The 13,882-nt window shown below is 49.6% G+C and overlaps 1 protein-coding gene across 38 annotated transcripts in view; it reads right to left on the bottom strand.

The window, feature by feature from the left end:
• Window positions 1-13,882, bottom strand: part of FCHO1 (FCH and mu domain containing endocytic adaptor 1) — a 41,189-nt gene that overhangs the window by 16,594 nt on the left and 10,713 nt on the right. For 35 of the 38 annotated variants that reach the window (XM_009434995.5, XM_054673144.2, XM_063801366.1 and 32 more), the window contains 5 exons: window positions 9,409-9,500; window positions 7,835-7,909; window positions 5,497-5,638; window positions 1,701-1,853; window positions 1,383-1,487 (listed from right to left, as the gene is read on the bottom strand). In XM_009434995.5, coding sequence (XP_009433270.3) covers window positions 1,383-1,487; window positions 1,701-1,853; window positions 5,497-5,638; window positions 7,835-7,909; window positions 9,409-9,500 — 567 coding nt within the window. The remainder of the gene's footprint in view (window positions 1-1,382; window positions 1,488-1,700; window positions 1,854-5,496; window positions 5,639-7,834; window positions 7,910-9,408; window positions 9,501-13,882) is intronic. The other 3 variants (XM_063801360.1, XM_063801361.1, XM_063801362.1) reach the window with 1 other exon arrangement.

Genomic DNA, 13,882 nt, shown 5'->3' with positions numbered 1-13,882 from the left:
TCCTAAGCCAATGTGCTGATGGGATGTAAGTGGGGGTTGCTGGTGCCCAGTTTGATGCACACATGTGCATGCTTGCACACACATGCACACACACACACACACACACAAGGGGATGTCTGCATGGGAGTGATGTCCCCAGAGAGAAAAACAGACTTAAGAAGCAGAAATGGTGGTCAGCTGTGGTGTATCATGCCTGTAATCCCAGCACTTTGGGAGGCCAAGGCAGGCGGATCATCTGAGGTCAGGAGTTCAAGACCAGTCTGGGCAACATGGTGAAACCATTTCTACTAAAAATACAAAAATTAGCTGGGTGTGGTGGCACGTGCCTGTAATCCCAACTACTAGGGAGGCTGAGGCAGGAGAATCACTTGAGCCCAGGAGGCGGAGGTTGCAGTGAGCCGAGATCACGCCACTGCACTCCAGCCTGAGTGACAGAGAGATCCCATCTCAAAAAAATAAAAGCAGCAGAAATTCACAATTTCCTGCCAGCACTATTTGAGCACATGGATTCGGCTATGACTGAAACCTCCACAACTCAAAAATAAAACTTTTCAGTTCCCTGAGCTTGTCAGTTTTTTAAAATTTTATTTTTTATTATTATTTTTTATTTTTTTGAGACGGAGTCTCGCTCTGTCGCCCAGGCTGGAGTGCAGTGGCGCAATCTCGGCTCACTGCAAGCTCCGCCTCCTGGGTTCTCGCCATTCTCCGGCCTCAGCCTCCTGAGCAGCTGGGACTACAGGCGCACACCACCACGCCTGGCTAATTTTTTTGTATTTTTAGTAGAGAGGGGATTTCACCGTGTTAGCCAGGATGGTCTCGATCTCCTGACCTCGTGATCCGCTTGCCTCAGCCTCCCAAAGTGCTGGGATTACAGGCATGAGCCACCGCGCCCAGCCTTTTTCTTTTCTTTTTTTTTTTTTATATACACCTGTCGGTTTGAATGAAGGCTTCTATCACTTGTAACTTGAAAAAAGTTCTGATTCCTAATCCTGAGATTCCAATCTGCTTGAATTTATTTTATTTTTTCGAGACAGGGTTCCACTCTATCACCTAACCTGGAGTACAATGGCTCGATCTTGGCTCACTGCAACCTCCACCTTCCGGTTCAAGTGATTCTCCCGCCTCAGCCTCCTGAGTAGCTGGGATTACAGGCATCTGCCACTACGCCCAGCTAATTTTGTATTTTTAGTAGAGACAGGCTTTCGCCATGTTGGCCAGGCTGGTCTCAAACTCCTAACCTCAGGTGATCCTCCCACCTCGGCCTCCCAAAGTGCTGGGATTACAGGTGTGAGCCACCACACCCTGCCTGGGATTTCTGCAGTCCATAACCTCCAGGGCAAAGGCATGTGTGGGTCTTAAAGGTACAGATGCCTGGTTCTTACCAGGGCTGAGTCCAGCATCTTCTGCTCAAAGTCAGCTCGGGCTGAGTTGTATTTTTCCACTGAGCGCCGCAGGCTCTCTGCCGCCTTCTTGGTTTTAGTCTCCGCCTACAAAGCACAGGGAGGAAACGGGGATGGGAGGGCGATACTCGGGGGGCCTCCCCCAGGCCCCATCATCTGGCAGGTGAACTCCTTGGGGTACCTAGGGTGTGATCACCCACAGGTTCCAGGACCGTCGCTCTGGGACGTGTTTCCACTCTCTGATCAGGCAGCCCCTCTGCCCCGTGGCAAATTCCTCGGAACCCCCCACTGTGAGCCCACCTTGTCCATCTCCTTCTGGCTGGTACTCTCCCTCCGCAGCCGCTCCTGGTCCATGCAACGGTTCAGGTAGTTCTCGCGGGACTTGGGCAGGAGCTGGCTGACGCCCGAGAGTACCTGCACAGCATCCAAGGTGCCCACCACTTCCTCCTTGCACTGCGGGGTAGGAGGGGATTTCACGGGTAGACTGTGAAATTCCTGACCTCCCAAACACTCCATGTGATGTCAGCTCCACAGTCTTTTTCTATGTGTGTGTGTGTGTGTGTGTGTGTGTGTGTGTGTGTGTGTGTGTGTTTTGTTTTGGTTTTTTTTAGACAGAGTTTCGCTCTTGTTGTCCAGGCTGGAGTGCAGTGGCACAATCTCGGCTCACTGCAATCTCTGCCTCCCGGTTTCAAGCAATTCTCCTGCCTCAGCCTCCCAAGTGGCTGAGATTACAGGTGCTCACCATCACACCCAGATAATTTTTTGTATTTTTAGTGGAGACGGGGTTTCACCATGTTGGCCAGGCTGGTCTCTAACTCCTGACCTCAGGTGATCTGTCCACCTTGGCCTCCCAAAGTGCTGGCATTACAGGTGTGAGCCACCACGCCCGGCCTGTGTGTGTGTTTTTAATAGCAATGGGGTCTTACTATGTTGCCCAGGCTGGTCTCAAACTCCTAGACTCAAGCAATCCACCTGCCTCAGCCTCCCAAGTGTTGGGATTACAGGTGTGAGCCACCATGCCCGGCCTGTACATTTTTCATTTCAAAACATTTTTAACTTTAAAAAAAAAAGTACTATTTACACATGGTTCGTATTTCAGAAAGTTGTAAGAGGTAAGCCAGGAAAAAGCCTCCCATATATGGGCCCTCCAGCCTAGAAGTCCCCAATTATTACTGTGATACTTCTCTAGAAATAATCCGCATATGGATAAAGATGCTTGTTCTAACCCATGTTTTATGACAAACAGTGGCAGACTGTGTTGCTTAACTCACCGTTTTGTGTGTGTGTGTGTGTGTGTGTGTGTGTGTGTGTGTGTGTGTGTGTGTTTTGAGACGGAGTCTCGCTCTGTCACCCAGGCTGGAGTGCAGTGGCGTGATCTTGGCTCACTGCAAGCTCCGCCTCCTGGGTTCACGCCATTCTCCTGCTTCAGCCTCCTGAGTAGCTGGGACTACAGGTGCCGCCACCACGCCCGGCTAATTTTTTTTTTGTATTTTTAGTAGAGACGGGGTTTCACCGTGTTAGCCAGGATGGTCTTGATCTCCTGACCTCGTGATCTGCCTGCCTCAGCCTCCCAAAGTGCTGGGATTACAGGCTTGAGCCACCATGCCAGGCCTTTTTTTTTTTTTTTTTTTTTGAGGCGGAGTCTTGCTCTTTCACCCAGGCTGGAGTGCAGTGGCACGATCTCAGCTCCCTGCAACCTCCGCCTCCCGGGTTTAAGCGATTCTCCTGCCTCAGCCTCCCAAGTAGCTGGGATTACAAGCATGCACCACCGTGCCCGGCTAATTTTGTATTTTTAGTAGAGACAGGGTTTCACCATTTTGGCCAGGCTGGTCTTGAACTCCCGACTTCAGGTGATCTGCCCACCTCAGCCTCCCAAAGTGCTGGGATTACAGACATGAGTCACTGTGCCCAGCTTTTTTTTTAAGAGATGGGGTCTCACTGTGTTGCCCAAACTGGTCTCTAACTCTTAGGCTCAAGCAATTCTCACACCTCAGCTCAGCCTCCCAAGTAGCTGGGACTACAGGCATGCACACCACGCCTGGCCTGCTTTTACCACTTAAAAATTCACTCCTGGCCAGGCACAATGACCCATGCCTGTAATGCCAACATTTTGGAAGGCTGAGGCAGACATGTTAGATGTTTGACCAGCCTGGGCAACACAGCAGGACCCCTTCTCTCTCTCTCTCTTTTTTTTTTTTTTGCCTTGTTTTGTTTTTGAGACAGAGTCTCACTCTGTCGCCCGGGCTGGGGTGCTGTGTCACGATCTCAACTCACTGCAACCTCCAACTCCCGGGCTCAAGTCATTCTCCTGTCTCAGCCTCCTGAGCAGCTGGGATTACAGGTGTGTGTGCCACCACGTCTGGCTAATTTTTGTGTTTTTAGTATAGACAGGGTTTCACCATGTTGGCCAGGCTGGTCTGGAACTCCTGACTTCAAGGGATATGCCCGCCTCAACTTCCCAAAGTGCTGGGATTACAGGCATGAGCCATCACTCCTGGCTAGCAAGATCCCTTCTATACAAAAAATTTAAAAATCAGCAAAGCCAGGTGCGGTGGCTCACACCTGTAATCCCAACACTTTGGAAGGCTGAGGCGGGCAGATCACCTGAGGTCAGGAGTTCAAGACCAGCCTGGCCAACATGGTGAAACACTGTCTCTACTAAAAATACAAAAAATTAGCCAGGCGTGCACCAGCACACCTGTAATCCCAACTACCTGGGAGGCTGAGGCAGGAGAATTGCTTGAACCCAAGAGATGGAGGTTGCAGTGAGCTGAGATTGTGCACACTGCACTCCAGCCTGGGCAACAGAGCAAGTCTCCATCTCAACAAAACAAAACAAAAACAAAGTATTACCAACTCCCTTTTTAAACAAGACTTAAAAACATGCAGATTTTGGAACTCTGTAAAGACAATGCATCTATGATTCTACAATTATAAGCTTTGGATATTGTGGAATTCTAAGAGTCTAAGATGGTTCTTCTGATTCTAGGTTTATAAGAGTGTAAAAATAGTAAATATGAATATCTGTATCTTCCAATGCTTTAGAACAGCTGTTGGCAAATGTTTTCTGTAAAGGGACAGATAGCAAATGTGTTTGGCTTGATACAAACACTTGAATCTGTCGCTGCAGTGCCAAACAGCCACAGATGACAGGCACATCAATGGGCATGGCTGTGTGCCAATAAAACTTTATTTACTGGCACTGATATGTGACTGTCATACAATTTTCACATGTGGTGAAATTTTATTTTTCTTTAGATTTTTTTCTAACACTTTAATAATGTAAAAACCAGTGATAACCCATCTCTCTCTCTTTTTTTTTTTTTTTTTTTTTTTTGAGACAGAGTCTTTCTCTGTTGCCTAGGCTGGAGTGCAGTGGCATGATCATGGCTCACTGCAGCCTCGACCTCCCATGCTCAAGTGATCCTCTCACCTCAGCCTCCTGAGTAGCTGGGACTACCGGCATGTGCCACCATGCCTGGGTACTTTTGGGTGGTGTTTTTTTTTTTTTTTTTGGTAAAGACGGGGTTTCCCTATGTTGCCCAGGCTGGTCTCAAACTCCTGTAGGATCCTGGGCTCCAGCCATCCTCCTGCCTCAGCCTCCCAAAGTGCTGGGATTATAGGCATGAGTCACTGCGCCAGGCTCAAACATTTTTTAAAAATTAGCCAGGCATGGTGGCGTGCAACGTAGTCCCAGCTATTCTGTGGGGGCTGAGGCAGGAGGTTCGCTTGAGCCCAAGTGTTTGAGGCTGCAGGGAGCTCTGATCACGCCACTGCACGTGGGTGACAGAGTGAGACCCTGTCTCTTAAAAACAAACAAGCAGAAAAAAAACCCTTCTTAGCTGTACAAACATTGGTGGGGGGTGGGCGGGATTTGGCCCGTGGGCCACAGTGTGCTAACTCCTGGTCTGGAATTTTGCAAGTTTGAAATTCAACAATGCTCAGGTCCGTAAGACCCTGGGCTTGACGTTGTGGAATTAACGGAATTCTCGGAGGCGGACATCCGCAGGTTATAAAGCCCCAGAAGATCTGGGGTCCTGTGAGCTGCTGGTGTTCCACACCCACCCAGCCGCTGGGCGGCGCCCACGACACACACCTTCTTGTGGGTCTTGAGCTGTTCCTCGCCGTAGCGGAGAACGTCCTTGATGAGATCCTGTAACTTCCGTGTCAGTTCCAGGTGGCACAGCGCCAGCTTGTCCGAGGAGACGCGGAAGACCTCCCAGAGCGGGGCGAAGGTCCTGGGGGCGGGCAAGGTCACACCCAGGGTTCATCAGGCTCACCCCACCCCGGGACAGCGCTGGCACTGGCTCAGGTATGTGCTGCACGCTGAGCCCTGCTAAACATGAATGAATACTAATTCATTTAATCTCCATGGCAGCTGTAAGAGGCAGGCCTGTGACAGATGGGGAAACTGAGGCATAGGGAGCTCTACAGCTCCTCCCAAGGCCCCTCAACAAATCAACATTAGAGCTGGAATTTAAACCCAGGCCCTGGTAATCCCAGCACTTTGGGAGGCCGAGTCGAGCAGGTCACTTGAGGTCAGGAGTTCCAGACCAGCCTGAGCAACATAGTGAAACCCCCGTCTGTACTTAAAATACAAAAATTAGCTGGGTGTGGCAGAAGAATCGCTTGAACCCGGGAGGTGGAGCTTGCAGCGAGCCGAGATCGCACCACTGCACTCCAGCCTGGGTGACTCCATCTTAAAAAAAAAAAATGGTTCACGCCTGTAATCCCAGCACTTTGGGAGGCTGAGGCGGGCAGATCACAAGGTCAGGAGATTGAGAGCATCCTGGCTAACACAGTGAAACCCTGTCTCTACTAAAAATACAAAAAATTAGCCGGGCGTGGTGGTGGGCACCTGTAGTCCCAGCTACTTGGGAGGCTGAGGCAGGAGAATGGCGTGAACCCGGGAGGCGGAGCTTGCAGTGAGCCAAGATCGCGCCACTGCACTCCAGCCTGGGCGACAGAGTGAGACTCTGTCTCAAAAAAAAAAAAAAAAAAAAAAGAGTGGCTAAGACACCACATGCCCCAATCAAGTCAATTTGGCCTGCCCCACTCAGCAGAAGCCCCATCCAGCCTCCCTCCACCTTCTCCTCCTGCTGCCTCCACTTCTGCCCTCCCCACAGAACTTTTGCCTCATAGCAGCCACAAAGAAAATTGCAAATGCCATCGGGGGACCACATTATGTGTTTTGTTTTTATTTTTGTTTTTTTTTGAGGCAGGGTCTGGCTCTGTCACCCAGGCTGAAGTGCAGTGGTACAATCATGGCTCACTGCAGCCTCCATCTCCTGGGTTCAAGCCATCCTCCTGCCTCAGCCTCCTAAATAGCTGGGACTGCAGGCACATGCCACCATGCCCGGCTAATTTTTGCATTTTTAGTAGAGACAGGGGTTTCTCCATGTTGCCCAGGCTGGTCTCGAACTTTTGGCCTCAAGTGATCCTCCCACCTCAGCTTCCCAAAATGCTGGGATTAAAGGCTTGAGCCACCGCGCCCGGGCACAAGGTTCATGCAGAGTCATTTGTGTGTCAGGCCCCTGAGGCCTCACCCTGCCATCTCCCCTCCTACTTCCTTTCCACGTTACCCAAGCCCTGCAGCCAGGCCAGCCTCCTCACTCTTCCGTAAACATGCCACGCCTGTCAACTCAGGGCCTTCGCACTGGCTGAGCCACTTGCCCGGGGCCTCTGTCCCTCAGACATCCCCATGGCCTGCCCCTTTCTATTAAGGTCTCAGCTCAGGGAGGTCGGGCCCCCCCAGAGAAAGTGCCCGATCTCTCACACTCCTATCTCATTCCCTTCCCAGCACCTTTTTTTTTTTTTCGAAACGGAGTTTTCGCTCTTATTGCCCAGGCTGGAGTGCAGTGTCACAATCTCGGCTCACTGCAACCTCCGCCTCCTGGGTTGAAGCGATTCTCCTGACTCAGCCTCCTGAGTAGCTGGGATTACAGGCACCCGCCACCACACAGGACTAATTTTGTATTTTTAGTAGAGAGGGGTTTCACCATGTTGCCCAGGCTGGTCTCGAACTCCTGACCTCCGGTGATCCGCCCACTTCAGCCTCCCAAAGTGCTGGGAGTACAGGCATGAGCCACCGCACCTGGCCCCCTTCCCAGCACTTTTCACCTCAGAAAAAAAATGTTTTTGTTTGTATTTAACATCTCTCTTGTCACACAACCCAGATGTACATTGCATGAAGGTGGCTGGGGTTTTATCTGTCTGGGTTGCTGCTGGTGCTTGGCACACAGAAGGCACTCAAAAAATATTTGTGGAATGAATGAATGAGCTAGTGGGTGAATGAATGATATACATCCCTCTATCCAAATAGCCCCATAATCGAGGTGGATGACACTCTATTCTACATGCACCGAGTGTGAAGAGATGTCCACCAAGGAGGAGGCTCCCAATGTCCCCATGTTGGTGACCCCTACCCCACTCACCCCATGGGGGTCCCGTTGCTGGCCAGCTTGGAGAGTTTCGCCATCGCCTTCGAGTAGGTCTCCTCGATGGTGGCCCTGGGGAGGAGAATGAGGTAAAGATGGAGAAACTGCCCAGGCGCAGTGGTTCACGCCTGTAATCCCAGCACTCTGGGAGGCCGAGGCGGACGGATCACCTGAGGTTAGGAGTTCAAGACCAGCCTGGCCAACTTGGTGAAACCCTGTCTCTACTAAAAATACAAAAATTAGCCAGGTGTGGTGGTGCATGCCTGTAATTCCCAGCTACTGGGGAAGTTGAGGCATGAAAATCGCTTGAACCTAGGAGGTGGAGGTTGCGGTGAGCTGAGATCGTGCCACTGCACTCCAGCTTGGGTGACAAAGCAAGACTCCATCGCAAAAAAAAAAAAAAAAAGATGAAGAAGCTTTCAGATACCCTTGAGAGAGGCACTGCTCCTCTGGGCCTCAGTTTCCCCATCTCAAACACCTTAGCAGTGGCTTTCCATAATGGGGGGATGACACAACACTCTGAGGGATGTTTTGAAAATTCATAGAAGATTTTTTCTTACGTAATATATTTTATTAACAACAGTAGTAGGCTGGGCATGGTGACTCATGCCTGTAATCCCAGCACTTTGGGAGGCCGAGGCAGGAGGATCACTGGAACCCAGGGGTTCGAGACCACCCTGGGCAATATAATGAGACTCCTTCTCTACAAAAAAAAATTTTTTTAACTTAGATAGGTGTGGTGGTGCATGCCTGTAGTCCCAGCTACTCAGGATCCTGAGGTGGGAGGATCGCTTGGGCCCGGTAGGTCGAGGCTGCAGTGAGCTATGATCAGATCACCCTGGGCAACAAAGTGAGACTCTGTCTCCAAAAAAAAAAAAAAAAGGCAGGGTGCAGTGGCTTACGCCTGTAATTCCACCACTTTTGGAGGCTGAGGTCAGGAGTTTGAGACCCGCCTGGCCAACATAGTGAAACCTCATCTCTACTAAAAATAAAAAAATTAGCCAGACGTGGTGGCAGGCACCTGTAGTCTCAGCTACTTGGGAGGCTGAGGCAGGAGAATCGCTGGAACCCGGGAGGCAGAGGTTACAGTGAGCCGAGATTGCGCCATTGCACTCTAGCCTGGGCAACAAGAGCGAAACTGTTTAAAAAAAAAAAAAAAAAAAGCCAGATGTGGTGGTACATGCCTATAGTCCCAGCTACTCGGGAGCTGAGGTAGGAGGATCTCTTGAACTCAGGAGTTCGAGGCTGCAGTGAGCTATGATTGGGTCACTGCACTCTAGCCTGGGCAACAAAGCAAGATCTTGTCTCCAAAAAAAAAAAAATTCCAACCATGAGTAGGTTATATCATCCTCTTTTGAGGAGGGGAGCTTTCGAAATCAGGTGATTGTTGTTTAAAAGGAGATATGGGCCTGACCGGGTTGAGAATCGGTCATTTCCAGGATTTTCGAGCCCCTCTGGTTCCTGGAATCCCCAGGGTTCTAGCCCCTGACCATGCAGGGCGTAGCCATTAGGTGGGCGTGACTACAGGATGGTGGGCGTGGCCTCTGGTGGATGGGGCTTGGGGACCTCACCTCTCCCGGATGAAGTCCGCCAGCTCCTTGGTGGAGATGGGCCCCTGCTTCACGCTGTGGTACAGGACCTCAAAGCCATGATTTTTCTCGCCCTGCAGGGGATGGGAATAGAGATTGAGAAAGGATGGAGAGAACATCATAGTTGCTTAGCAACGGGGGCGTGGCCAAGGAGCAGAAGTCCATCCCCTTGGCTGTAGGGACTCGTTCAGGCCTGAGCGAATCAGCTTGCTGCATTTCCCCTGGGCCATAGGGATTGTCTATGGACCTTAAATTTGTCCAATCAGAGAGAAGCCTGGGATTTTCTTTTTGTCCTATAGTTGCTGGGGAGGAATCTCATTTGTTCTGTGTCTTTGTCTCCTTCTGTCTTTGTGTCTCTGTCTTTCTCTCCGTTTTTCTGAGTCTCTCTGCCTGTTTCTGTCTCAGTCTCCTCCCCTTTTCTCTTTGTGTCTTTCCATAAATGAGGAATTATGTGGCCACAGGGGATACTGGAAGTCAAATGGAAACCGCGAACCTTAGAAAGAAGCTGAACCAGAGGGCTTTTATATTTTAAAAAAAAAAAAAAAAAGTGTGTTGAGCTGGGCACGGTGGCTCACGCCCGTAATCCCAACACTTTGAGAAGCCAAGGTGGGTGGTTCACTTGAGGTCAGGAGTTCGAGACCAGCCTGGCCAACATGGCAAAACCCCGTCTCTACTAAAAATACAAAAATTAGCCAGGCGTGGTGGCGCGTGCCTGTAATCCCAGCTACTTGGGAGACTGAGGCAGGAGGATTGCTTGAGCCCAGGAGGCAGAGGTTGCAGTGAGCTGAGATCCTACCACTGCACTCCAGCCTGGGTATCAGAGCAAGACTGTCTCAAAATAAATGAATGAATGAATGAATGAAATAAAAATAAAAATAAATTGGAGTGGGTCACGCCTGTAATCCTAGCACCTTAGGAGGCTGAGGCGGGCGGACCATGAGGTCAGGAGTTTGGGATCAGCCTGGCCAGCATGGAGAAACCCTGTCTCTACTAAAAATACAAAAATTAGCCAGGCATGGTGGCGCACCCCTGTAATCCCAGCTACTTGGGAGGCCGAGGCAGGAGAATTGCTTGAATGTGGGAGGCAGAGGTTGCAGTGAGCCGAGATCACGCCATTGCACTCCAGCTCTGGGCGACAGAGGAAGACTCCGTCTCGGGGCGGGGGGGAAGTGTATATATATATATATAATATATATATATATATATATATATATACATACATGAAAAGAAGTCAAATTGTCTCTCTTTGCAACATGAACTTATGTATAGGAAGGCCTAAACACACCACCAAAAAACTCCTAGAACTGATAAACAAATTCAGTTAAATTGCAAAATACAAATATCAACATGAAAATCAGTAGCGTTTCTATACACCATTAATAAAATATAGCTGAAAAGAAATCAAGAAAGTGATCCCATTTATACTAGCTACAAAAAAAAAAAAAGTGTGTTAAATTGAGTTGCTGGATCAAACCAACCCTGAAAGCCACATTCCCCCATAATCATTTGATCTTATAAGCCAATACAGTCCCCGTTGCTTAAGTCACTGTAGTTGTGTTTTCTGTTCTTGTCAACATGGAAATTCCCCCTATGAGAACCCAAATTAGGGTCCAGGTTTGAGTTCTCTCCCAGGACCCACCAAAGCCCAGCACAGAATGAGAGACAGAAAGGGCATTTGAGTTTGTTGAATAAATAAACAAATGATTCTGCTGTTACCTGTTAGTGCCACTGGGAACTGAGTATTTCTACCCTGGTGCCTGCGAATGCCTTGCACAAAATCTCCTTACTCCAATTTCTGGGGTTGTCATGGTGGGGGAGGCCAGGGCTGCACTGTGTGACCCAGGCAAGTCACTGCCCCCTCTGAGCTTTTAGCAGCTCCTCATTAAGATGGGGCAGGGAGGTTAGGCGCGGTGGCTCACGCCTGTAATCCCAGCACTTTGGGAGGCTGAGGCAGGCAGATCACTTGAGGTCTTGAGTTCGAGACCAGCCTGGCCAAAATGGTGAAACCCCGTGTTTACTAAAAATGCAAAATTAGCCAAGCACGGTGGCAGGTGCCTGTAATCCCAGCTACTCAGGAGGCTGAGGCAGGAGAATCACTTGAACCCAGGAGGCGGAGGTTACAATGAGCCAAAATCATGTCACTGCACTACAGCCTGGGAGACATCTGCCTCTTACATGGAGATGATACAAGCAGCAAGATAATCCATGTCAATGCTCCCCAAAGCCCCAAAGGCCACTCTAGTTTTTGCTAATTCGTAACATTAGTTATTAATAGTTAGCATTTGTTTTAAATTTGCTTATGCTTCTTCCCCAAAGACATTTATGTTAAAGGGCAACTTTTTCTGCCAGTCTCAATGGAAAATTGGGACCCTCTGCCGCATGAAAGGAGTAGGAAAAAATGAGGCAACAACTATATCTTAACGCCGGCCAGATTCTGTCACCTGGGAAGGGCATCATGCCTGAACACTACTAAGCTGTCCATTAAAAATGGTAATCAGGCCGGGCGCGGTGCCTCACACCTGTAGTCCCAGCACTTTGGGAAGCCGAGGCAGGCAGATTATCTGAGGTCAGGAGTTCGAGACCAGACTAGCCAACATGGTGAAACCCCGTCTCTACTAAAAATACAAAAATTAGCCAGGCGTGGTGGCACATGCCTATAACCCCAGCTATTCGGAGGCTGAGGCAGGAGAATCGCTTGAACCCAGGAGGCAGAGGTTGTAGTGAGCTGAGATCGTGCCATTGCACTCCAGCCTGGGTGACATAGCAAGACTCTGTCCCCCAATGCAAAAAAAAAAAAGATGGCAAAACAGGAGACACAACGTATTTCAGGATGAGGCAGGAATGCCTCAAATCATGGCTAATATTTAATGCTGATGTAGAGGTGTTGGCAAATGCAGTAAGGTAAGAAAAATAATTGAGACCAGATTATATGACCATCTACAGAAAACAAAAAATAATAAACAATATGAATAGAACTGAGGAAAAGGCTAAAAGCAAGACCAATATAGATTAAACATGAGGATTTTTTTTTTAACAGGTGTGTGCCACCACACCTGGCTGATTTTTGTATTTTTAGTATAGACAGGGTTTCACTATGTTGGTCAAGCTGGTCTTGAACTCCTGACCTCAATTGATCTGCCTGCCTCGGCCTCCCAAAGTGCTAGGATTACAGGCGTGAACCACCACGCCCAGCCTCATACACACCTTCTGATCCCGCTTCTCTCCACCCCTTGGAGACCTGGTCCTCTGTGCCCGCTGTTGGAATTGGACACCTTTAGATTTGGACTTAAAACTCACCATTACAACTTTAAAATCAATGACTAGATGGGTGTGGTGTCTCACGCCTGTAATCCCAGCACTTCAGGAGGCTGAGGCGGGCAGATCACTCGAGGTCAAGAGTTCAAGACCAGACTGGCCAACATGGTGAAACCCCGTCTCTACTAAAGATACAAAAATTAGCCAGACGTGGCAGTGGGCGCCTGTAGTCCCAAGTACTCGGGAGGCTGAGGCAGGAGAATTGCTTGAAGCAGGGAGGCAGAGGTTGCAGTGAGCTGAGATCCCGCCACTGCACTCCAGCCTGGCTGACAGAGCAAGACTCTGTCTCAAAAAAAAAAAAAAAAAGGTAATCAGCTGGGGTCTGAGAGAACTGGGGACATTTTAGCACCAAATCAGGTCTTACAATAACACTGGAAGAGAAGGCTTGTGGAGGGATCTGATGCCATTTAAGTCCCAACACACATCAGTGAAGCCATCCCTCTGGCAGCATTTGGCGGGTTTTCCATAAATGGTAGTTTCCTGTGCCCTCCTCCAACCTACCAGGTTCACCCTCCCAGGTACCTGGAAGCTTGAATGTTATACATATTTTTCTATGTTTGAGACAGGGTCTTGCTCTGTCTCCCCAGCTGGAGTGCAGCGGCACAATCATGGCTCACTGCAGCCTCAAGTTCCTGGGCTCAAGAGATCCTCCCACCCCAGCCTCCCAAGTAGCTGGGACCACAGCCATGTGACACCATGCCTGGCTAGTTTTTTTTATTTTTAGTAGAGATAGGGCCTTACTATGTTACCAAGGTTGGTCTCAAACTCCTGGACTCAAGCAATCCTCCCGTCTCAGCCTCCCAAAGTGCTGCGATTACAGGCGTGAGTCACCACACTTGGCCAGAAGCTTGAAAGTTAAAGCCAGAAGTCACTGCTAGATAACGTTTCCTGCTGCACCAATGGAGACACCGAAGCCAAGACTGGGGCAGACCCAGGTCAGCCTCAAGCCCAAATCTCCCAATGGTCACACTTCATTCTAGAATCATCAGTGGGTCCCTATTGCCCACCAGATGCTGAAGTCCAAGTCCATGGCCTGGAATTGCTGCTCCAGCCTCATCTCCTAGCTTCTTCCTAGCCTCACCCACAAAACAGCAAATAGCAAAGACAGGCAGTGCCTTTCCACCACCACATTTTGCCCAGG

Source organism: Pan troglodytes, chromosome 20 (assembly GCF_028858775.2).
Source record: "Pan troglodytes isolate AG18354 chromosome 20, NHGRI_mPanTro3-v2.0_pri, whole genome shotgun sequence".
Classification (NCBI taxonomy): domain Eukaryota; kingdom Metazoa; phylum Chordata; class Mammalia; order Primates; family Hominidae; genus Pan; species Pan troglodytes.
The sequence above is the reverse complement of the archived record's forward strand: the minus strand, read 5'-3'. Positions and strand labels throughout refer to the sequence as shown.